At 37.7% G+C, this 25,163-nt stretch overlaps 1 protein-coding gene across 2 annotated transcripts; it reads left to right on the top strand.

The window, feature by feature from the left end:
* The first annotated feature begins 5,711 nt into the window (after nucleotides 1–5,711).
* On the top strand, nucleotides 5,712–24,710 carry ADAMDEC1 (ADAM like decysin 1). 2 transcript variants are annotated; one of them, XM_047857520.1, is made up of 14 exons: nucleotides 5,712–5,874; nucleotides 7,828–7,943; nucleotides 9,627–9,703; nucleotides 10,646–10,724; nucleotides 12,701–12,777; nucleotides 13,855–14,041; nucleotides 14,262–14,321; nucleotides 15,220–15,291; nucleotides 15,590–15,759; nucleotides 16,119–16,200; nucleotides 16,944–17,074; nucleotides 18,523–18,700; nucleotides 22,644–22,729; nucleotides 24,008–24,710. In XM_047857520.1, exons 1-14 carry the CDS (start codon nucleotides 5,826–5,828, stop codon nucleotides 24,012–24,014), a joined length of 1,371 nt encoding a protein of 456 aa, XP_047713476.1. In that variant the 5' UTR covers nucleotides 5,712–5,825; the 3' UTR covers nucleotides 24,015–24,710. The 2 variants fall into 2 exon arrangements, with proteins under 2 accessions (XP_047713476.1, XP_047713475.1); XM_047857519.1 differs by having other exon boundaries at nucleotides 5,714–5,874; nucleotides 14,259–14,321.
* The last annotated feature ends 453 nt before the right edge of the window (nucleotides 24,711–25,163 follow it).

Raw genomic sequence — 25,163 nt, 5'->3', positions numbered from 1 at the left:
CAGAAATGTAGTATTAACTTAGTATGAACTCAAACTTAACATGGTCTCAATAAATATTTAACTTATCTTGTAATACTTAATAAACAAAATAATCTCAATGAATAATTATTTAATAAAATAAATTCCACTTAATAGATTGAAAGTAGAATTTTCAACTCTAACAATAGTTGTCAACAGATAATAAAACAGCTCCCAAATACTGAAAGACATTAATTGCCATTCTAAAACTGTATTCCAGCTAAACTATCATTAAAGAAGAGGATGAAACAAATGTCCTCTCAGCAAAAATTTAAAAAGAAACAATTAAAGTGTTTCTCTAAGTAAATTTTAATGCAGTGTTTATCAAAGAATACAACTGACCCAGAACAACACAGGTTTAAATTGCATGGGTCCAATCCAAATGCTTTGGGTTGCAGCAAAAGCAGTCCTGAGAGGAAAAGACATTGCAATCCAGGCCTATCTCAAGAAACAAGAAAAATCCCAAATACAAAATCTAACAGCACACTAAAGGAACTAGAAGCAGAACAGCAAAGACACCCCAAATCCAGCAGAAGAAGAGAAATAATAAAGATCAGAGCAGAAATAAACAATATAGAATCTAAAAAAACTGTAGAACAGATCAATGAAACCAAGAGTTGGTTTTTTGAAAAAATAAACAAAATTGATAAACCTCTAGCCAGGCTTCTCAGAGAAAAAAAGGGAGATGACCCAAATAGATAAAATCATGAATGAAAATGGAATTATTACAACCAATCCCTCAGAGATACAAGCAATTGTCAGGGAATACTATGAAAAATTATATGCCAACAAACTGGACAACCTGGAAGAAATGTACAAGTTCCTAAACACCACACACTTCCAAAACTCAATCAGGAGGAAATAGAAAGCTTGAACAGACCCATAACCAGCGAAGAAATTGAATCAGTTATCAAAAATCTCCCAACAAATAAGAGTCCAGGACCAGATGGCTTTCCAGGGGAATTCTACCAGACGTTTAGAGCAGAGATAATACCTATCCTTCTCAAGCTATTCCCAAAAATAGAAAGGGAAGAAAAACTTCCAGACTCATTCTATGTAGCCAGCATAACTTTGATCCCTAAACCAGTCAGAGACCCAGTAAAAAAAGAGAATTACAGGCCAATATCCCTGATGAATATGGATGCAAAAATTCTCAATAAGATACTAGCAAATCGAATTCAACAACATGTAAAAAGAATTATTCACCATGATCAAGTGGGATTCATTCCTGGGATGCAGGGCTGGTTCAACATTTGCAAATCAATCAATGTGATACATCACATTAATAAAAGAAAAGGTAAGAACCATATGATCCTGTCAATCAATGCAGAAAAAGCATTTGACAAAATTCAGCATCCTTTCTTAGTAAAAACCCTTGAGAAAGTTGGGATAGAAGGAACATATTTAAACATCATAAAAGCCATTTCTGAAAAGCCCACAGCTAATATCATCCTCAATGGGGAAAAACTGAGAGCTTTCTCCCTGAGATCAGGAACATGACAGGGATGTTCACTCTCACTGCTGTTGTTTAACATAGTGTTGGAAGTTCTAGCATCAGCAATCAGACAACAAAAGGAAATCAAAGGCATCAAAATTGGCAAAGATGAAGTCAAACTTTCACTTCTTGCAGATGACATGATATTATACATGGAAAATCTGATAGATTCCACCAAAAAGCTGCTAGAACCAATACATGAATTCAGCAAAGTCACAGGATACAAAATCAATGTACAGAAATCAGTTGCATTCTTATACACTAATAATGAAGCAACAGAAAGACAAATAAAGAAACTGATCCCATTCACAATTGTACCAAGAAGCATAAAATACCTAGGAATAAATCTAACCAAAGATGTAAAAGATCTGTATGCTGAAAACTATAGAAAGCTTATGAAGGTAATTGAAGAAGATATAAAGAAATGGAAAAACATTCCGCACTCATGGACTGGAAGAATAAATATTGTTAAAATGTCAATACGACCCAAAGCTATCTGCACATTCAATGCAATCCCAATCAAAATTGCACCAGCATTCTTCTCGAAGCTAGAACAAACAGTCCTAAAATTTGTATGGAATTACAAAAGACCCTGAACAGCCAAGGTAATTTTGAAGAAGAAGACCAAAGTGGGAGGCATCACAATCCCAGACTTTAGCCTCTACTACAAAGCTGTAATCATTAAGACAGCATGGTATTGGCACAAAAACAGACACATAGACCAATGGAATAGAATAGAAACCCCGGAACTAGACCCACAGAAGTATGGCCAACTCATCTTTGACAAAGCAAGAAAGAATATCCAATGGAAAAAAGACAGTCTCCTTAACAGATGGTGCTAGGAGAACTGGACATCAACATGCAGGATTAAACTAGACCACTTTCTTACACCATTCACAAAAATAAACTCAAAATGGATAAACGACCTGAATGTGAGACAGGAAACCATCAAAACCCTAGAGGAGAAAGCAGGGAAACACCTCTCTGACCTCAGCCGCAGCAATTTCTTACTCGACACATTCCCAAAGGCAAGGGAATTTAAAGCAAAAATGAACTATTGGGACCTCATGAAGATAAAAACTTCTGCACTGCAAAGGAAACAATCAACAAAACTAAAAGGCAACCAATGGAATTGGAAATGATATTTGCAAATGACATATCGGACAAAAGGCTAGTATCCAAAATCTATAAAGAGCTCACCAAACTCTACATCTGAAAAACAAATAATCCAGTGAAGAAATGGGCAGAAAACACGAATAGACACTTCTCTAAAGAAGACATCCAGATGGCCAACAGGCACATGAAAAGATGCTCAATGTTGCTCCTCATCAAGGAAATACAAATCAAAACCACACTCCGATATCGTCTCACGCCAGTCAGAGTGGCTAAAATGAGCAAAACAGGAGACTATAGATGCTGGAGAGGATGTGGAGAAACGGGAACCCTCTTGCACCGTTGGTGGGAATGCAAACTGGTGCAGCCACTCTGGAAAACAGTGTGGAGGTTCCTCAAAAAATTAAAAGTAGACCTACCCTATGACCCAGCAGTAGCACTGCTAGGAATTGACCCAAGGGATACAGGAGTGCTGATGCACAGGGGCACTTGTAACCCAATGTTTATAGGAGCACTTTCAACAATAGCCAAATTGTGGAAAGAGCCTAAATGTCCATCCACTGATGAATGGATAAAGAAATTGTGGTTTATGTACACAATGGAATTATACGGGGCAATGAGAAAGAATGAAATATGGCTTTTTGTAGCAATATGGATAGAATTGGAGAGTGTGATGCTAAGTGAAATAAGTCCTACAGAGAAGGACAGATTCCATATATTTTCACTCCTATGTGGATCCTGAGAAACTTAACAGAAGACAATGGGGAAGGGGAAGAAAAAAAGTGGTTAGAGAGGGAGGGAGCCAAAACATAAGAGACTCCTAAAAACTGAGAACAAACTGAGGGTTGATGGGGGGTGAGAGGGAGGGGGGGTGGGTGATAGGTATTGAGGAGGGCACCTGTTGGGATGAGCACTGGGTGTTGTATGGAGACCAATTTGACAATAAATTTCATAATAAATAAATTTCATGGGTCCACTTTACTAGGATTTTTTCCAAGAAATACAGTACAGTACTGTAAATCTATTTTCCCTTTCTTATGATTTTCTTAATAACATTTTCTTTTCTCTATCTCACTTCATTGTAAGAATACAGTATACAACACATATAATATACAGAATACAGTATACAACACATATACAAAATATGTGTTTATCCACTGTTATCGATAGACTTCTGGTCAACAATAGGCTATCCATAGTTAAGTTTTTGGGTGGTCAAAATTTACACACAGATTTTCAACTGCATTTAGGGGGTCAGTACCCGTATGCCCTGCATTGTTCAAAGGTCAACTACATGTTTTACTAGGAAATTTCTCTGAAAAAACAAACAAACTGATGTTCAAAAGATTTGTGAACAAAGAAATTGACATATATGTGATTTCAAATGGCATCATCTGTATAAAACATACAACTAATGATAATGACTAACTTGGGCGTGAGAATCATGTCGGAACTAAAATACTTGAAAACAACGTGTACGGAGGCAAGGGGTGGGTTGTGGTTAAGTGTTAAACACAAAAAGGCCTTGTGTTCTTTGATAGTGGAGATGTTAATTAAGGTTGTTAAATTTTAATGGCAACCACGCTAGGATGCATATAGAATGTGGATCTTCTGGACCAGCAAAATGTGCATAAAATTACAGAGAATATTTAAATGGCTCAAAAGGATGTAAGAGGACATAAAAGAATATAGACATAGAGAAGTTTCTACAAAACTTGCATTCAGGAGCTAGCAAGTTCCCAAACCTATTGGTGCAAAGTAGACTCAGCAGTTAAAAAGCATAGCTTTGGGGCGCCTGGGTGGCTCAGTCGGTTAAGCGGCCGACTTCGGCTCAGGTCACGATCTCACACTCCGTGAGTTCGAGCCCCGCGTCGGGCTCTGTGCTGACCGCTCAGAGCCTGGAGCCTGTTTCAGATTCTGTGTCTCCCTCTCTCTCTCTGACCCTCCCCCGTTCATGCTCTGTCTCTCTCTGTCTCAAAAATAAATAAATGTTAAAAAAAAAAAAGCATAGCTTTTTAGATCGGGAAAACTATAAATGGAAATGGAACTTGGCAACAATTCTCTGAGAAGTACCAGGTCAATGGATACAAAGAATCTCACGTCGATTTCCCTATTTTAACTACATAATACCATTTCTACTGATGTATCTGAAAGAAACCATTAGAAATGGTACTCAAAGAAATACACGCAGAGACGTACATGAATGCAAAACTGCTTCATGCTATGCAAAAATATAACAGGTTCCCCGAACCCTTTCTTACTACAATAAGAACTAACAGTTATAAATTTTAATTTTCTTTTATTTCTTTTCTTTTATCAGTACATAGAAAAGAGGTAAAAATGCCACAAGGTTAGCAGAAGTCCTTTCTTGAGAATGAGCCATTGGGTGATCAATTTTTTTCTGCAATATTCTCTTGATATTTGTGACCATGAAAAAGCATTATTTTTGTAATCAGAAGTAGACGGTAATTTTTCTGCAGTAGAACTCATAGCATGCTGCGAGTGTACTTCATGTGCAGTATAATTTGGTTGAGTCCAACGCTGCCAAGGGAATTTACATTTGCACGTTTCTTTAAAGTCTTACATGTATACGTGTGCATGCACGTGTGTGTGTGCGTTGCCTTCTACAAATTTTATAAGAAGCTTGGGGTAGGTATTATTATTAGCCATTTTCACAGACAAGGAGACTAAAGATCAGAGATCGTAAGACTTTGCCTAATGCTTGCTGTAGAGCTTCTGTGTTCTCTGTGCTGATTTCTCAAAAATGTACGGACCACTAATATACTTTCTAAATGTGTAGATCAATTTCTATAAGGATACTGAGCGGCAATTGGGATGGTTCTGTGTGGCGAATATGCAAATATGTGCACAGGCATCCCAGTCTCAGTGGGTTCTTTCCCACCACTATAGGAGCATGAGAGCCAAGCAGTTGTCCAGATGGAAATTCCTTCACAAGCTGTAGCCACAGATATAAACACCTCTCTTAAATGAGGAACATTCTCATGATGTGGTCACTGCAATTTTTTCACCATTTCCCAACACCATTAGGAAACATTCCTCAATCTCACAGAGAGTACTTGAGGTTTTGTGCTTTTTTTTTTCAATTTTTAAAGATAAGTAGGGGAAGATAAAGCTGGACAGCTGGGGAGACCACAGTTTCAGGCTGTGTGCGACTTCTCAGCTACCTGCAGTAGGCAACATGCCTTTGGTCCTACTTTCTATCCTCTGGCTCATCACTCCAACTCAAGGTAAGCACCAAAATACTGACATTTTATACAAAAGTCAGATTGCTTAATGCATTTGAAAGTACTTTTGAGAAAATAACATGCTCATATGACCCAAAGATCACTGCATTACTTAATCTACATATACTCCACGCTCATACTCAAGGTGTTATGATTGGTATAATAATCTCATTAGGATGCACCTCAAACTTTACCTCTTATTCAATATGCTACTGGATCTATAATTTTATTTTCTAAGGCACACAGCCTAAATGACACCAGAGAATTAACTTCCAGACCAGAAATGAAGAATTTCCTCCCCATCTCCAATGTTATCTCGAATAACATTGATATTTTCTACCCCGTGAGGAGACAGTCATTTATCCAGACACAATTTGACCAAAAACTGTGCTAGAATGGATAACTCTTAAGTAAAATTAGCATCAAATTAGACATAATTGCAGCATTAAGCAAAATTAAAAATTAATTGGCCAACTGAAAATTTACTAATGGAGTTAAGACTAAAAGCTATTAAAATTTATTCTATTCTAAATCCCACAACTCTTTACATTAATTGGATTCACATTCTCCATCGTTAAAAAAATTTCTAGTAATAAATTTATAAATGTCCTGTTTTCCTGAATCCTTTCTAAGATAGCATCGTAGCAGAACTTTGGGGACTGGCTAGGAGAAATTTTTTACTTGAGAAGTTTCCTTCCGGTTCTTCACATCAGCCAGGTGTAAAACTGCTTGGAGTTCCCTGTCTGTCAGTGGGAAATTGTCTTTAAGCACAGACATTCATCTTTGAAAATGGGAGCATTTAAAAACAAGACTGACCTTACATTGAACAATTAAAAGAAAAAGTACATAAGGTGTTTATGTCATCTTCCTAGACGGGCGCTACATAATTTGGTATATTTTATGTCATTCAATGTTTACACCGACCTCCGTTTTTTAAATAAGTAACCTGATTGGAAAGAAAAATAGCTTTTATAAGGTCATTTGGCTAGGACTTAAGACCACATCTTTTGGCTCCAATATCAGCTCTAGGAAATGGTCTATGTAATATTATACCAAGTGTATCAAGAAGGACACTAAGTTCACTTAGTCTACTTGCTATCTGGTTTTCCTACTTGCTATCTGATGCTTTAAAGTTGCTTCGGCAGGGATCACAAAAACTTTGTCTCCCTATGAAATCTGGAGTCTTGAGGGCAAATGCTGATGAGACAAAGAACGTAACGGTTCATTGTTACGCTGTGAAAGAAAATAGCGATCAGTAGGGTCTTCCCTAAGAATGAAGTATTGTCTGTTTATAAAAATTTGATTTTTGGGGGGCGCCTGGGTGGCTCAGTCGGTTAAGCGGCCGACTTCAGCTCAGGTCACGATCTCGCGGTCCATGAGTTCGAGCCCCGCGTGGGGCTCTGGGCTGATGGCTCAGAGCCTGGAGCCTGTTTCCGATTCTGTGTCTCCCTCTCTCTCTGCCCCTCCCCCGTTCATGCTCTGTCTCTCTCTGTCTCAAAAATAAATAAACGTTAAAAAAAATTTTTTTTTAAAATTTGATTTTTGGAAGGGGTAGTCTGAGGTTTCACCACAAAGAGAAAAAGACATAGAAAGAGAAAAGGAATCTCTGAGAATGCTGAGAGAAAAATCCTCAATTTTGAACCAGACTAGAGAAGAGAAGAGGAGGGAACTGGACTACAGGGAAGGATTCCTGCTTCCATAATCTCCCACATATTGAGAGATCATCCAACGCATTGCCATATCTTTCCAGAATAGGTAGATAGAGCAAAAGAAAAATTCTTTGTTATCCAAGGTGATAAGGAGAAGGAGGAAGGCGTAACTTGTTTCTCCTAAGGTTTACCTTCTGGACGGGAATTCGGTCTTCCATACCATTTCAACAAAACCAACCAACCCAAACCAAAACAATACCAAAGACTTTAAATGTGTTATATCAATATTACCTCTCTCTCTTTCTAGCAATGGCCATAAAGCAAACACCTGAATTAGAGCCCTATGAAGTAGTTCGCCCTAAAAAACTACACATTTTACACAAAAGGGAGATACAAAACAACCAGACAGAGAATGGCAAAGAGGTAAGCAGTGTGAATGACTATGGGATTTTACAAAGAACCAGTTAAGAGCCTCTTCACCCATGGAAGCGATGTCTAATAGTTGACTTTTGAAGCCCATATCCACGGGTCCCCTTTGTCCAGGAAAGAATGCAGGATTTCTCAGAATGCTTTTACAATTAAGCCGTAAGAAGGGAGTTGACTGTTTCACTTGCTCAGAAAGAACAAAGCTGCTTGGACATCTCTCCAAATTTGGAGGATAGGGGGAGAGCATAGGAAGGCAGTCATTTCTAGAAGGTGTTTCTTACCAAGTTCACCAAACCTATGTATTCCCCCTACCCTCACCTCCTGTCCCACTGAATTGCCTTTTCCATGGTCATCTTGTCTGTAATGGAGAACTCAACATTATCCCATTAAGTAGCACGATTTACAAAATTTATTAAAGATGGGCGCCTGGGTGCCTCAGTCGGTTAAGCATCAGACTCTTGGTTTTGGCTCAGGTTATGATCTCACAGTTCATGAGTTCCAGCCCTGTATGGGGCTCCATGAGGGCAGTGCGGAGCCTGATTGGGATTCTCTCTCTCCCTCTCTCTCTCTGACCCTCCCCCACTCATTCTCTCTCTTACTCTCTTTCTCTCTTAAAAATAAATTAATTAACTAAAAAAAATTTTTTTAATTGATTAAAGACATTGACTCTTCGACTATTACGTTGTTGCAAATATTTGTAACTTTTACTTTTAATATATTTTTTACTTTATTTAATTCTTAGTAGGTTTTTACTTGGTTTTCTTTAGTATATTTGGTTTGGTTTTAAAATAATAAAAATAGGGGCTCCTCGGTGGCTCAGTTGGTTATGCGACCGACTTCGACTCATGGTTCATGAGTTCCAGCCCCGCGTCAGGCTCTGTGCTGACAGCTCAGAGCCTGGAGCCTGCTTCCGATTCTGTGCCTCCCTCTCTCTCTGCACCTCCCCTGCTTGTGCTCTGTCTCTCTCTGTCTCTCAGAAAAAGAAATAAATGTAAAAAAATTTTTTAAATAATAAAAATATTACTTTATTATTATACCATTAGTGATCAATTAGGATACATAGGACAGTATAGTGTATAGTAAGGTAAATAATAAATCCTTATCTTACATCTTAGAACTAGTTTAATCTGTGAATATTATTGAATATTATTGAATAATAATAATATTGAATATTATTGCCTATGTTGAATAAGTCTATTACTTATCACCATTACTGCGCTACTGGACTTTTTGTTATTCCATCTTAATGTACAATTTAGGGGTGCCTGGTGGCTCAGTCGGTTAAGTGTCCGACTTCAGCTCAGGGCACAATCTCATGATCCGTGAGTTCGAGCCCCGCGTCGGGCTCTGTGCTGACAGCTCAGAGCCTGGAGCCCATTTCAGAATCTGTGTCTCCCTCTCTCTCTGCCCCTCCCCTGTTCATGTTCTGCCTCTCTCTGTCTCAAAAATAAATAAACGTTAAAAAAAATTTTTTTTAAATGTTCAATTTATGTTTTGTTTTATATATTTTGTATAGATAAAAGAATTATTTTATCCTGTATGCATTTGTAATTATTCTTCTATGGATACCACATGTATCATTTATTATAATATAATATAAATTGATATCATTTTTATATCAGACACATAATTGATATCAGAAATATAAATAGATATCTTTTTATTATTAAATATTTTTAGGACAGATATGAACCTGAACTTCAGTATCAGATTACATTAAATGGAGAAGAAGTTGTTCTTCACCTACAAAAGAGCAAGTAAGTTGTACTTCCTGAGTCTAACCAATAGATTATATTAAGAGAATGTGGAAAAAATACACCTTCTTGAGACTATTTCGTGTGATTTGAGATAGAAGGCATGAAGTATATTGGGTTTTAGATGTTATTAGGCTGTGCTAATGTTATCTAAGAAGGTTGATGCTTTCTGAGGAAATTACATGCAAAGTATAAAGAAAGGGAAGAACACAGATAATGCCTTTCTTCCTTCATACTTCCCCTGATTTACTGAAAATCTTTTCTACCCAGATAAACTCAAATCTTTGACGTGACCTCCCATTACTTTTATAAGAACATACGTGGGGCGTCTAGGTGGTTCAGTCAGTTGAGTGTCCAATTCTTGATTTCAGCTCGGGTCATGATCCCAGCGTCATGGGATCAAGCCTCGCATCGGGCTATGAGCTGAGCGTGAAGCCTGCTTGAGATTTTCTGTCTCTCTTCCTCTGCCCCTCTCCGCCTCTGGCGCTCCTTCTCTCTCTAAAAAAAAGAACATATGTAGGAGTCATTCAGGACACACAGCCCTGAGATAGATCCCTGGGGATGGGGCTCTACCAAGTTCTACGTCTGTCAGTAAACTTCTCCCTGAATACAATGGTCTTTTATGAATATTTGTGACCCAACACCCTTCAGAGACCCTGTGGCGACTGTGTCTTTGCTGTAAAGAATCTAAAAATAACGCATTTGAGGATAGAGAATTTGCAGCTGAAAAGTATCTGGGGGTATTTCTTCTCTTGGATCTAGTGGGTATAACTAAGGCTTTGGTTGGCTTCAGCAGCAGAGTTCCAATGTTAGAAAAGAATCAGTGGGTCACAATGTTCTTTCTCATCATAGACATAATCATTCTTTTTGTGCTGCAATGCATTTCAAGAACATTAGCCCTTATTACCACCTTACGTGTATCATGCGACTTTTTGAACTTTGCAGACATCTCTTGGGGCCAGACTACACCGAAACGTATTACTCACCCGGAGGGGAGAAAATCACTACAAGCCCTCAGAACATGGTAGGTTCTGAATGCTTTCTGGGACTTTTTCTGGGATCTACTACTTATGTTGTACGATGCATAGATGCAAGGGCAAATAAAAAAGAAATTGAAGGACTAGGAACAAAGGTGCTCATCTATGACCAATGAGAGAACAAATGAAAAAATCATAGTCAGCTTTTTAGAAAGGTAAGGATACAGTAGAAGGCTTTCAAGTATTATATTTCTTCTTGTTTGTTTTTTTTTTTAATTTTTTTTTCAACGTTTATTTATTTTTGGGACAGAGAGAGACAGAGCATGAACGGGGGAGGGGCAGAGAGAGAGGGAGACACAGAATCTGAAGCAGGCTCCAGGCTCCGAGCCATCAGCCCAGAGCCCGACGCGGGGCTCGAACTCACGGACCGCGAGATCGTGACCTGGCTGAAGTCGGACGCTTAACCGACTGCGCCACCCAGGCGCCCCTCAAGTATTATATTTCTAGAAGCAACTACCAGTCCACTTTCCCTTAGACCGCCTTATCAAAAAGTTAGAAATATCTTCCCTAGTAGCTTCTTGAAAAGTCATGTAGCCATTTATTATTTTTGAACAATCTATGCATATATCCTGAGGTCAGTAATGGGACATCAATTATTTAATTCATAACACCTGGTTACACCACCATGCTATAGATAATGCCAAGGCCTAGAGGTCAAACATACAAAATTAATGCCAAGGAAAGGGCAGGAAGAGAATACAGAAAGACTCAATCATGGAGTATTAAGAAGTTAAGTGAGTTTCTCAGAGCCGCTCTCCTTGGGCACCCGAAACATGTCTCTATAAAAAGACAAAACTTCTGGGGCGCCTGGGTGGCGCAGTCGGTTAAGCATCCGACTTCAGCCAGGTCACGATCTCACGGTCTGTGAGTTCGAGCCCCGTGTCGGGCTCTGGGCTGATGGCTCAGAGCCTGGAGCCTGTTTCTGATTCTGTGTCTCCCTCTCTCTCTGCCCCTCCCCCGTTCATGCTCTGTCTCTCTCTGTCCCAAAAATAAATAAACGTTGAAAAAAAAAAATTTTTTTTTAAAAATTAAAAAAAAAAAAGACAAAACTTCTGTAATAAAATGGCTCTTTGTTCCCTTCTCACATCAAAACTCTCATTTCAAGGATATCTTGATTTTTGCTAATATTTAAATTAATTCAGGCTCAAATGTGAATGGCTGATGGCATATTAATTTGGTACTTTTTCCAAATCCTCTACAAGAAAATGTTTATGATGACAAGGTTTCTTCCAAATGCAAGAAAAACATAGACGGAATTTCAGACCCTGAGACCAGTTTATTTTGACCAAGAGTTTCTTCAATGGCTTTGTTGGATCGTTCTACATAAGGGACCCCCTACTTTGCTCATATGGAGCATGAACCATGTCTGAATCTCTAGTTGTAGACAGATTCTCTGTGGTTTTAATGCTGGTAAAGGGATTCCACTAGCACACAAATTAAAATGATGAGTTGGACCAGCTAATATGAGGGGCTCAGGAGTGGTAGTGTGGCTTCTTGAGGAGCCTGGGATCTAGAAAAATGCTTTCCTCATTTTATACACATGTGACACACAGTGTCTTAGGGACTCAGCACAGGGAAGCCAAATTCTCAAAAGTTGGTCCTCCAACTTGAGAGCTCTCTGGGAGCATCGTCGATCCCAGGGAGACTCGCCAGTGTCCAAGATGCAGTGTCCAAGTTCACCATGAGCCCACTTAGGTTCATACTCCCTGGACTTTTCTTTTGTGCCATGAGCGCCAGAAAGAGAACATCGCCGTCAAAGATGGAGTTTCCAGGGTGAGTAGTGGAGCAGTTCCTAAAATCTCTGAAGTTCTCACTGTTTTTGTGTCTGGGAACTGGTCTGGCCACTGCCACTAGGTGAAGAATTTTCCTACATATTCAAAATAACAGCTTTCATCCCAACTGTGATACATTTATTCTTACAGTTTAAAAAAAAAATGTGTATATTTCTCGTTTCCAACTTCAGGAGCATTGCTACTATAAAGGACACATCCTCAATGAAAAGGATTCTGTTGCCAGCATTAGTCTTTGTGATGGGTTGAGGTGAGAGCCATTTGCAAAAATATTAAACAGCAAGCACCATTCTAATGGCACAGAACTGAGTCTTCCTGGAAATCATGTCTTCCTATCTTGGTAAAATCTCCTGCAGGGGTAAAACGCTATTAAAATGAAGAGTCAGGTATCACTCTTGGCATCATTTTATAATCGGTTAAAAATTATGCTGAACGTAATTTTGAGAGTGTATGTGTGCACACGTGCACTTGTGTGTGTGATATTTCTGTTTGCAAAGATAATTCTTGCCAGTTTGGAAAAATTTGGGAAGTAAGAAAAAGCACCAACAAAAAAAAATAATAACCACTGCAAAATTGTGCTTGCAAGTGACACTATCATTAACTATTTGTCATGCTTGCAGCCTTTGTGCATGTAGACATATATTTTCATCATGTGATCTCACAAGCCTCTTCCCATATCACCAAATATCACATATCACCCATATCACATATCCCCCATATCACATATCACCCATATCACCTATCACCCATATCACAAGCCTCTTCCCATATCACATCTGCATTCATAGATGTAATGTTTGATGACTATCTATGTTGTATTTGTCACATTCCATCATATGGATTCACTTTATGTTTCTGAATTGATTTTCTTACCAAAAAAGACAACTTCTCTAAGTTACCACTTGTTCCAACCTGTTCCTCTGGCTGATTTGCTCATCATTTTTTCTCTTCTCTGGGGTTCTTAGTATCTCAATACTCTTTTACTCCATCTTCCATTATATTCCTAGGAGCTTACAAGAAATATTTGTTAGGTGGATAAATGAAATATGGACAAACATTCCCTGAGCTTATGCTCTGAATGTCAAATCCTTTGGGACAGCTTCATCTGAGCAATTCTTGTTTAGAATTTTCTAGTAAATAATATAACCCTCATTTAAGATTGACAAGTATGGATTATAATTTAAATTAGCAAAAGTTGGCTGGAAGGCCTATGAATGAAAACTATGTGCGTGAGCTTAGGATTTAGGGAGAGGTATACTCCATTCTGGTCAGTTTTGTGACTTTGTGTGGCAGAGAATCTTGAAATACGATTCTCTGTGTTTCACAGAGGATACTTCGCGTATCATGACCAAAGATACATGATAAAGCCTCTGAAAAGTACAGACCAAGAAGAACATGCTGTCATCACATATAACCAGGAAGAGCTTGACCTGGCTAATCACACCTGTGGTGTAAGAAGTGTTGGCAAGAAACAAGGCCATATTCGAACCTCTAGGTCACTCAATAGCCCGGAGGTAAGTGTACCTTTCCTATGTCATCATTTCTTCCACTGTCTCAGCAATGATGTATGATATACCATTGTGTTCAACAGTTACTGCTATAGGTAAAGGCTATAATTCATTTACTTATTCTTTGATGGAATTTCCCCCTGGCAAAAAAAAAATATTGTAAGTTTTTCCAGTCTTTAGGATAAAGATGGTTATTAATGATGTTATTTTACTCTTTGTAAAGCAGGAAGACTTTCTTCAGGCTGAGAAATACATTGATCTCTTTTTGGTGCTGGATAATGCCTTCGTGAGTATAAAATATGGGTGCTTCTGGGGCAGTTAGGTCAACTGTTAAGATTTCTCGGGGCGCCTGGGTGGCTTGGTCGGTTAAGCGTCCGACTTCGGCTCTGGTCATGATCTCACAGTCCGTGAGTTCGAGCCCCGCGTCGGGCTCTGTGCTGACAGCTCAGAGCCTGGAGCCTGTTTCAGATTCTGTGTCTCCCTCTCTCTCTGCTCCTCCCCTGTTCATGCTCTGTCTCTCTCTGTCTCAAAAATAAATAAACGTTAAAAAAAAATTTAAGATTTCTTATCCAGTGAACACAAACCATAAGCTATTCTAGCTGAAAACTCAGGCCCTGCCCACCTGAATGTCATGTCTTTTCCACCTGCCTTGTGGGCAATGGTTGTCACTTACCCACCCCCTTTAATATCCACCTGCTGCCAGTATATTCAGATATTGGAAGCATACTCAATACCAGATAGCTCCAAGAAATCAACCATAATCAATGAAAAATTTAAAGAATGGGTTATTAAAATATTTTTTAAATTCTCACTCCGTTATGTAAACATAAAGCAGATAGAAAACTACATATATTTTACAAATTATATTTATATTTACACAGGTACTAGAATCTGTGATTCTAGCTTAGCAAATACTGCTTTATAATCAAATTTTAATGTTGTTGAATTGGTTAGAAACATTGAAATTGTTCATTTGATTTCTTCATCCTTACAAATGAAAACCACTGAACACTAAAGAATTCTTACATTTAGAAAGAATTTGTTGAAACACAGAGTGTTATATAAGTCAGACATGAATGAATACACGTTTACTTATGTTGAAATTTGTAATTTTTCTTAAAATGTTAAATTCTGTGCCACATCCACTTTATTTTTTAATCGTGTTCGCATTTTGTATTTTACAGTACAACATATATAAGGGGAATCTAACTTTGATAAGAAGCTTTTTGTTTGATGTGATGAACCTACTCAATGTGGTAAGATATTTGCCCTGTAAACATGTATTTCCACATAGAAGCCTGGGGACTCGCCACAGAAGGAGTTTTCACCAAAGAGGGAGTTGGGAGGGTCACAGTGGCTTGACATCAGCAGTTTTGGGAAACTCAGCAGGCAAGGATCAACAAGGTAATATCACATACACTGTAGCAAAGGCAACTTCTAAGATTTCTATTTGCAAAATAGGATACACTTATCCATCAGTGGTGATCAGCACAAGATCTAAGATAATAAAGAAACCGTAAACATTTTCATGAAAAAAAGATGCTCTTCCCACAGATCTATAAAACAATAGATGTTCAAGTGGCGTTGGTGGGTATGGAAATCTGGTCTGACGCTGATAAGATAAAGGTGGTACCCAACACAGGTGCCACCTTTAACAACTTTCTGAATTGGCATCGTTCCAACCTGGAGAAAATGAAGATACATGATCATGCACAGCTACTCAGGTGAGCACGTGCTGGCCAGGGCAAGGCGTAGGTAGGCAGGGTGGATAGTTATCCCAAACGGCTCTTCATAGAGATTTCTGTTCAATGCTATCTCCCCAAGCCGTTGTCGGGGAACCTGAAGTTCTGCCGTTAGGAGTTCACCTGTAAGAATGTGGAGACCCATGTCAGGTCACCAAAATGGACTCCTGGATGTGGGATAACCATCTGTGATCGTTACAGTGCTGTGGAATAGCAGAAGACTTTCTGGGGCCTACTGAATATGAAGAGGGTAGAGAAACAGGAAATCTAGAGCATAACTGACAAAAGCTAATGGTTCCAAAGACTTACGTTGTGACAATATGCCTGTAACTTTCACACAGTGGAATTGACTTCACCAATCGACGTGTAGGAATGGCAGCCACGAATTCCTTGTGCTCCCCATCTTCAGTTGCTGTTATTGAGGTTGGTAAACTCATAGTAAGGCTCCCTGTGGTTCCGTATCCTCTATGATAGACCAGAATAATGCCTTCTACAGAGTTAGCACAACGAACATTTGCTGAGTCAGTAAATAAAAGTAGAAATTAACCTACTGGTTGATCATTACACTGAAGCTCCCTTAGATTATACAATAGAATACTTCCTTAGACTGGCCCTCCCAGAAGTATTCATTCTTTAGTTGGTATTAGGGAATAAAAACAGGAAATTGGAACAGAAAGGGAACCAAGATGCCCTCTGTGGCCTGAGCCAACTTCAAATTAATCATCTTCAGTATCAATGGCCAGAGAGGTCAGTCAAGGTGCATTTTGGTGTCATTTGGCCAAGCATTACCAATGCCAACCATTCTGGCAATTGTTCTTGGAGGGCTTTGAAAACATAGTATTGTACTTCCTATGAAGAATGTAATTACTTCGATTTAATCATGGTTTACCAAGAACTCCTCATTAGCTCAGCAAGTATTTATTGAGCACTGACTAGATGGTTGGATTCACAGAGGCCAACCAGTTCAAATGTCAGTTCAACATTTTACGATAGCCAATGGCAGGGAAAAGAGCTTAATGACTCATTATTTTTCATCTGTCAAACTATTTTTTTTAGCTAGGAAATAACTAAATATTGTAAGTAATAGATGTTTCTGGTTTTTTTGTTTTGTTTTGTTTTTTTGTTTTGTTTTTGGTTTTTTTTTTTTTTTTTTTGCTTCTTTCTAGGCTAAGAAAAAGAATAGTGTGTCTCTTGTAGGAGTGATGTCACATGAATTAGGTCATGTCCTTGGTATGCCTGATATTCCATATTACACCAAGTGTCCCTCAGGGAGTTGTGTGATGAATCAATATCTGAGGTGAGACTTTGTCACGCTTGAGAAAAAAAAAAATATTTCTTAATTCTTAAATTTAAATATTTCTTAAATTTTAAAGAATTCAGATACAGTCTATATAGTGAATGGATTCTTGTGTTTTGGGGGCTTTTGTTTGTTTTGTTGTTTTTTTGTTTTTTGTTTTTTGTTTGTTTTTTTACTAAGGGCTGTGAATCCTGTTAACTCACACTCCAACCTATTGATGCACAGGTTTTACTAGCTTATCGGGGCTCATTACTTCAGATTTCCAAATATGCCAAGTTAGAGATTATGAGTATGGTAACCATGTTATTTTAACTTAAAAGACTTTTTAATGGCCAAGATATGGAAGCAACCTACATGTCAATCAATAAGTGAATGGATGGGGCGCCTGGGTGGCTCAGTCGGTTAAGCGTCCGGCTTCGGCTCAGGTCATGATCTCACGGTTCGTGAGTTCGAGCCCCGCGTCAGGCTCTGTGCTGACAGCTCAGAGCCTGGAGCCTGTTTCGGATTCTGTGTCTCCCTCTTTCTCTCTGACCCTCCCCCGTTCATTCTCTGTCTCTCTCTGTCTAAAAAATAAATAAATGTTAAAAAAAATAAAAAAAAATAAGTGAATGGATATATATACATACATATATATATACATATATATATATATACAATATAATAAAATATTACTCAGACATTAAGAAGAATGAAATCCTGCCATTCATGTCAATATGGATGGATTTAGAGGGTATTGTGCTAAGTGAAATAAATCAAACAGAAAAAGACAAATATCATATTATTTTACTTATAAATGGAATTTAAAAATCAAAACTAAGGAACAAACTAATAAATGAATAAACTAACAAACAGACAAAACCAGAAATATATTCATAAATACAGAGAACAAACTGGTGGTTGCCAGAGATGGGAAACATAGATGAAAGGGATTAAGATGTACCTACTTATTATTATTAAATAGGAATATATTTTCTTAAAATATCTAAGTAAGATGATGACATCTAAGTAAGTCAGTAAGATGATGACAACATTCTTATATATCCCCATCACTAATCACTCCATCCATTTTTATGTTGTTATTAATTACCTTCTAATGCCAGGAAATTTGCAAGGACTTGGGATAGAAAAATGAAAAAAAAATACTTTGCTCTTAAAAGTGGTCATGAATAGGAAGAGAAATATGCTCATAGAATTGGCTCATTCATCACTCCTGCCATTTAGGACAGTACGGAATCCACACAGGAATTTAAATTCTTCCAGTTCTACAAGCTCAGTCTAGGAAAACAATTTTCCAACTAGCATAGTATTTACGCCCTTTTGCCCTTCACATATAACATAGTACTGTCCTAGACAAATACTGAATTTGGAATTTCCATTGAACCCGGGGATATAGTTAGACAAATCAGTTTCTCACTATATATATATCATGACTTTTCTTCTGGTTACAGCTCAAAATTCCCAAAAGATTTCAGTACATCCTGCCGTGCACATTTTGAGAAATACATTTTATCTCAAAAACCAAAGTGCCTGCTACAAGCACCAATTCCTAAAAATATAATAACAAAGCCAGTGTGTGGGAACCAACTTCTGGAAGTAGGAGAAGATTGTGATTGTGGCCCTCCTAAGGTAGGAAAATATCCACGGTTTGAAATTTATTATAGAGTTATTGCAACATGAGAATTATGCTGTTTCCTTTTCCTTCTTTAAAAATGTTCTTTCGGGGCGCCTGGGTGGCTCAGTCGGTTGAGCGTCCGACTTCAGCTCAGGTCACGATCTCACGGTCCGTGAGTTCGAGCCCCGCGTCGGGCTCTGTGCTGACGGCTCAGAGCCTGGAGCCTGTTTCAAATTCTGTGTCTCCCTCTCTCTGACCTTCCCCCATTCATGCTCTGTCTCTCTCTGTCTCAAAAATAAATAAAAACGTTAAAAAAAAAAAATTTTTTTTTAAAAATAAAAATGTTCTTTTGGGGGCGCCTGGGTGGCGCAGTCGGTTAAGCGTCCGACTTCAGCCAGGTCACGATCTCGCGGTCCAGGAGTTCGAGCCCCGCGTCAGGCTCTGGGCTGATGGCTTGGAGCCTGGAGCCTGCTTCCGATTCTGTGTCTCCCTCTCTCTCTGCCCCTCCCCCGTTCATGCTCTGTCTCTCTCTGTCCCAAAAATAAATAAAAACGTTGAAAAAAAAATTTAAAAAAAAAAAAATGTTCTTTTGGAAAGTCTTTCTAAAGATAAGCTCGGCATCACAGTAAAAAAGTGGGCTTGTGGTTTTTTTTTTTAATTTTAATTTAATTTAATTTAATTTTTTTATTTTTTATTTTTTTATTTTTATTTTTTATTTTTTTATTTTTATTTTTTATTTTTTTATTTTTATTTTTTATTTTTATTTAAAAAAATTTTTTTAACTTTTATTGATTTTTGAGACAGAGAGAGACAGAGCATGAACAGGGGTGGGTCAGAGAGAGAGAGGGAGACACAGAATCCGAAACAGGCTCCAGGTTCTGAGCTGTCAGCACAGAGCCGGATGCGGGGCTCGAACCCACAGACTGTGAGATCATGACCTGAGCCGAAGTCGGATGCTTAACCGACTGAGCCACCCAGGCGCCCCTGTGCTTGTGTTTTTAATACCGATTTTAGACATATTTTGAAAGGCATTTCAAAAGCCAGGATACACTTATGACATGATTATATAAAGCTCGATGTAAAGAAGTAAATCATTAACTATAACATGTCATTTATAATCTTTCCTAGATATATTAGTCAGAAATCCTTAAATCACCTCAAGTCACAGTTGATCATTTGTTAAGCAAAACCAATTACAGATCTAGACGTAACTTCTTTCCATAGAGAGAGCTGGCCTTCACTCAACAAGCCAGTGTATAAACCAAGCAGTAAATGAAACAGAGAAGGAAAAAAAAGAGAGAGAGAAAATCACATAAGCCTGTAGAAAATTAGCTGTTAATATAAAATGTCTGAGATAATTACTATAATTCTGCTAATCTTTACAAAAATCTGACCCCTGTTGGGCATCAGTGTCTCTGAAAGAATATTTGCCAGCTATCCCACATTAAATCCCATTCATAAACACGTTCATAATCGCCCAATGCCTCTGCTATTAATGTAGACATTTTAAGCTGTTGAATTACATTAGAACATTTCATGGTGTAACAATCATTTGTAAAGGATATTATAAATATTCTTTTAATTATAATGAGAAATGAAATTTTACAAATAATGTGGTGCTTTATAATGCGTTAGCTTTAAGTTTATCTCATTCCCACCTTGCTTACACTCCAGTAAACCTGCTTGGGTAGAAGACAATTGAAATCAGGGGCACCTGGGTGGCTCAGTTGGTTGGGTGACTGACTTCGGCTCAGGTCATGATCTCACAGTTTGTGAGTTCGAGCCCCACATCAGGCTGTGCTGACAGCTCAGAGCCTGGAGCCTGCTTCGGATTCTGTGTTTCCTCCTCGCTCTACCCCTCCCCTGCTCACGCTCTGTGTCTCTCTGTCTCTCAATAATAAATAAACGTTAAAAAAAAAGAAAGAAAGAAAGAAAGAAAGAAGACAATTGAAATCATTTATGGTCTTAGGTGCTTCTAATGTCAGCAGGTGCATGGCATATAGTCAGTGCACACAGAGAGATGAGAGAGAGAGAGAAAACACTGTCTATGTTATGTGAAAGATCTAATATTCTTTAAGTGTATCAGCCAACTCCTATATCGTTTCCATTTTGTGTTGATTTTCTTCCTTAGGAGTGGAATAAAACTAGGAAGTTCAAGCCTATGAACAACTGAAGTTTTCAACAGCTGTTTTCCTATCCAAAAAGTAGTATATAACCTTTATATAGTATTTTTTAGTGAATAGTCCTATTTTCTATGATCTAATATGCTATTTCACTGTTTTGATCTACATATTTAAGCCTTTTTCTAGATCTTAAAAATAACCATAATATCCATCGGTCTAAATATTATCACAGCATCATGCTATTTTAATGACTGTGACTATGCAATGCATTTTAATACCTTCAGTGGCGAGTGTGTTTACTTTTTCTTTTTAGTTTATTTATTTCTTTTGAGACAGAGAGAGACTCAGAGAGCACAACTGGGGGAGGCAGAGAGAAAGGGAGAGAGAGAGAGAGAGAGAGAGAGAGAGAGAGAGAGAGAATCCCAAGCAGGTTCCATGCTGTCAGCACAGAGACTGATGTAAGCTCGAACTCACCAACTGTGAGATTATGACCCGAGCTGAAACCAAGAGTTGGACATTTAACAGACGGAGCCACCCAGGCGCCCCAAATGTGTTGATTTTGGGGGGTGGGATTTGTGTAGTCATTCCTCAGTGTTCATTCTTCCATATAATTCTTGGTATTTTGTCAGTTTTCCCACAAATAGAATTGGGATTCTGATTGAAACGCATGAAATTCGTATTTCACTCCGAAGGCCACTGCCACTTCCACAGTATTATTGTTTTAGACTAGTTGCGTTTTGAGTTTCTCAGGACAGTTAAATATAAAGTTCTTCTTGTAGCTCTTACTTTATTATGAAAGCTTATTCTGAAGTATTTTCTATTTTTCTTTTTTCTATTAGTATGTGTAATGTTTACTTTTTTATATTAGGTGATTTATTACTTTTTTAATGTTATTTTATTATCTTAAAGAGCTATCTTAGTGACTCATCCAATGTTTTTAGAGTTGATTCTCTGTTTTTTTACCAGGTCAAATATTTTATTACATACAAGGGATGAAAATGTGATTTATACTTTCCAATTATTGTTACATTTTCATATCTTTTCTTTCTCTCATAGCATGTCAGAATTTCCATAAAAATATAGACTATCAATAATCCATGTGTTACTGTTTACTTTATTGGATATATATTTGCTATTTATCAGATAGATTTTCTTTCTTTCTAAATTATCTTTATTTTCTAATCTTTGCCATCTATCACAATAATATTAGTTTTTTTCTACCCTCAGTCTCTTAATATGATGGATTATATTACTTTATTCTGTATAGTTGAGGCACCCTTGTACTTTTGGTGAAAAAAAACACACCCTGCATCGTTGTAATGGAGAGTTATTATATTAAGAAACTGGTGTTTTACTAATATTTTATTCAAGCTTTTGTACTTCTATTCGTAAATGAGAATTGGGTGTGCATACGCGTGTGTGTACGTGTGTGTGTGTGAGTATTCATTACCAACTCTCATTACCAGAATTATGGAGGCTTGGTAAAATAACTTGAGAATTAACATTTTTTCCCCTACCTTCAAATAGTTTGAGTAGTAGAGAAGTATTCTCCCTTGAAGTTTTAAATTAACTTACACGTAATACCAGCTAGAGCAAATTTATTTGTGGTAATTCTTGGAGAATTCTCTTTTTGTCCTTTTAAGAAGTGGTTTTCATTGGACTTAACATGTTTTTCTACTATGACATTTCCTTGGTCATCTCCTCTGTAATTTGTAGAGCAGAGTAATTTAGCTTAAAAATTGAAATTTCTTTGCCATCTTGTACTAAAAATTGTATGAACCTAGTGTGTAGGAAGAAATGCTGAACCAACTTTCCCTGTCTGTGTGCTTTAAAGAAATGTTCCAATCCTTGCTGTGAGGCCATGACCTGTAAATTAAAATCTGGAGCTGACTGTAGAGGAGCCACTCTGAACCATATCATGTAAGACCCTTTTTTTCATTCTCTGTTCCCAAATACGTTCTTATTTTTATTTCAGAGTTGAGAAAGATGGGCCACTAAGTTCTATAATACAAGAAAACACAACTCACTTTATATTTTCGTTTAATTCATTTGTTAAACTTTATTTTATTTATTTATTTTTTTACTGCACATTTTTCAAATGACTCCATTTCAGAAAGAAAAAAAAAACCCACCATAGTGAACAAAAACAACTTAGGGTTTCGTGTCTACTAATATACTAATGAGAAAAGTGGCTATGTGGTCATCTGGGAGTTTAAGACTGCTTCAGTCTATGCTAAAAACTATGAATTTCTCTTAGGTAGTGATGAGTTTAATACAAACTAAGATGAGAGTAAGAAAAGTTCATTTTTAAGAAGTCTCTTTTATTCTTGGTAAAGAGCTGATAGTTGTAATTTACAAGGTAGTCTGAAAATTAATAATATTTAAGAACATACTACACCATTTAGTGACATTTCTTTTAAGGTGTCTCAATAAGCTGTAATCCATGTATTATTTTTGTGTTTTATAGAACCCTACATGAGTTGGGCTAGGGAACCCAACTGGGCCGACTGAATATGGTATTTGTTTCAGTGAAAAATAGTCCCTGAACAATGAAAAAATCATAAATGGGGAAAAACTCAGGATAAAATACATGGAAAATATTAATCCTTCCCACCCCCTTCCCTGAGTCTTTTCTGGAGTTAAACCTGTGGAGAGATTATAAAGGGAATAATCAACTCAGACACCATCAACTATCACTTCCTTAAGAAAAAAAAAAACAGCGAGGTTCTAAGATCAGGAACAATACTCATTTCTTCAGCAAGCCTCATTTAACAAGGCCTGCTCAATCTGACATGTGATCCCCTCGGCAGGGAGTTCTGGAAATCATGCCCAGCTTCTTATACTGTCACAGAGACCAAAACTTTAGCATCTCAGAAGATATCCATTCAACTCCTCAGGGACTTGGGATGCTAGGTGGGCATGTTCCATTACTGGGAAGATTGACAATCTATTATCATGGAAAGGAAATTGGGTTTGGAGTCAGGAAACCATTTTTCTTAGTTCGGCCCCAAACTAGCTATGGGACTTCAAGCCTAGTTACTTAATTTGTTTTCTCACCTGTGAAATGGACCTAATGCTGTTCTCACTCAGGAGGGTCGTTAGTATTACGTACATTTTTATAAATGTTAATTATCAATTACATAATATTTTATAATTTATAATAACCATGACTTCCAAATTTTTTTTTCTTTTAATCAGACAGTGAATCAAAAAATCTCCTTCATTGAGATGCTACTTGCCGGGACAAGAATCAAGAGATCTAAACTCACCAGAAATCTTGTGTATTTTCACTGTTGCATTTAGATATATTTTGCTTTCCATTTGGAATTGTACTTCTTCTATTTTTATCAGCCTAGCCAACAGGTAAATAGAGGAGTTCAGAGAAATTGCCTGTTTTCTAAAGCCTGATCTTTAATGTATTTTTAAGGATGGTGAAGCTAACTCTGCTCTTTGGGGAACAAAAGAAATTAGCCTTTGACCAAAACGCCTCAAGGTGCCGCCGAATTATACAGGCTCAATTGAGAACTGTGCAGCTACAAGTGACTGACATTTTTACCCCAATCTCATTTTGCTTGTATAACCCATGGCAAAGCAAGTCCACTTGATGAGAGAAGCTTTGACAGAAGAAGGGAGAACAGAATTCACATGTCATTTTATTACCCTTCAGTATTCTACTTATCTTGTTCTTAGAAGTGTGGTATTTGTCTATATCATGTCAAGAGTAATTACATAGAAATATATTTCATTTTATCATGTATGATCCTTTCTCACCATCACATGTAATGCTAATTTTGAGAAGGCTTCATGCTCACATTTTGATTTACTATCAAAGAATGTTTTATTCATCCATTGATGGAATATACACCTTACTGTCAATGAATAAAACCGCAAATGTTTGAGACTTTTGTGTGCAGTCATTTTTTTTAAGTTTATTTATTAATTTTGAGAGAGAGAGAGAGAGAGAAAGCACACAAGCAAGGGAGGGGCAGAGAAAGAGGGAAAGAGAGAATCCCAAGCAGGTTCTGCACTGTCAGCACAGAGCTGGACGTGGGGCTTGAACTCATGAACCAGGACATCATGACCTGAACCGAAACCAGGAGTAGATGCTTAACCGACTGAGCCACTGTGTGGCGCCGCTTTGTGGTGATTTTCAAGCATGAGTATTTTCAACCTTCCGTGTAGGTTTGCGTTAGGTGTTAAAGCCTCACATATTTAGACTATTTTTTCCTACAGTCCTCTAACAGTGTTGCCATAGATAACCAGGCATCACAGCGTGGAGATGAGATGGGGAGATGTGGAGATGAGATGAAGGTCACAACATCTTTTAATGTTCACAGTGAAATGACTTGAGGTC

The sequence above is a fragment of the Prionailurus viverrinus genome, chromosome B1 (assembly GCF_022837055.1).
Source record: "Prionailurus viverrinus isolate Anna chromosome B1, UM_Priviv_1.0, whole genome shotgun sequence".
NCBI lineage: Eukaryota > Metazoa > Chordata > Mammalia > Carnivora > Felidae > Prionailurus > Prionailurus viverrinus.
The sequence above is the reverse complement of the archived record's forward strand: the minus strand, read 5'-3'. Positions and strand labels throughout refer to the sequence as shown.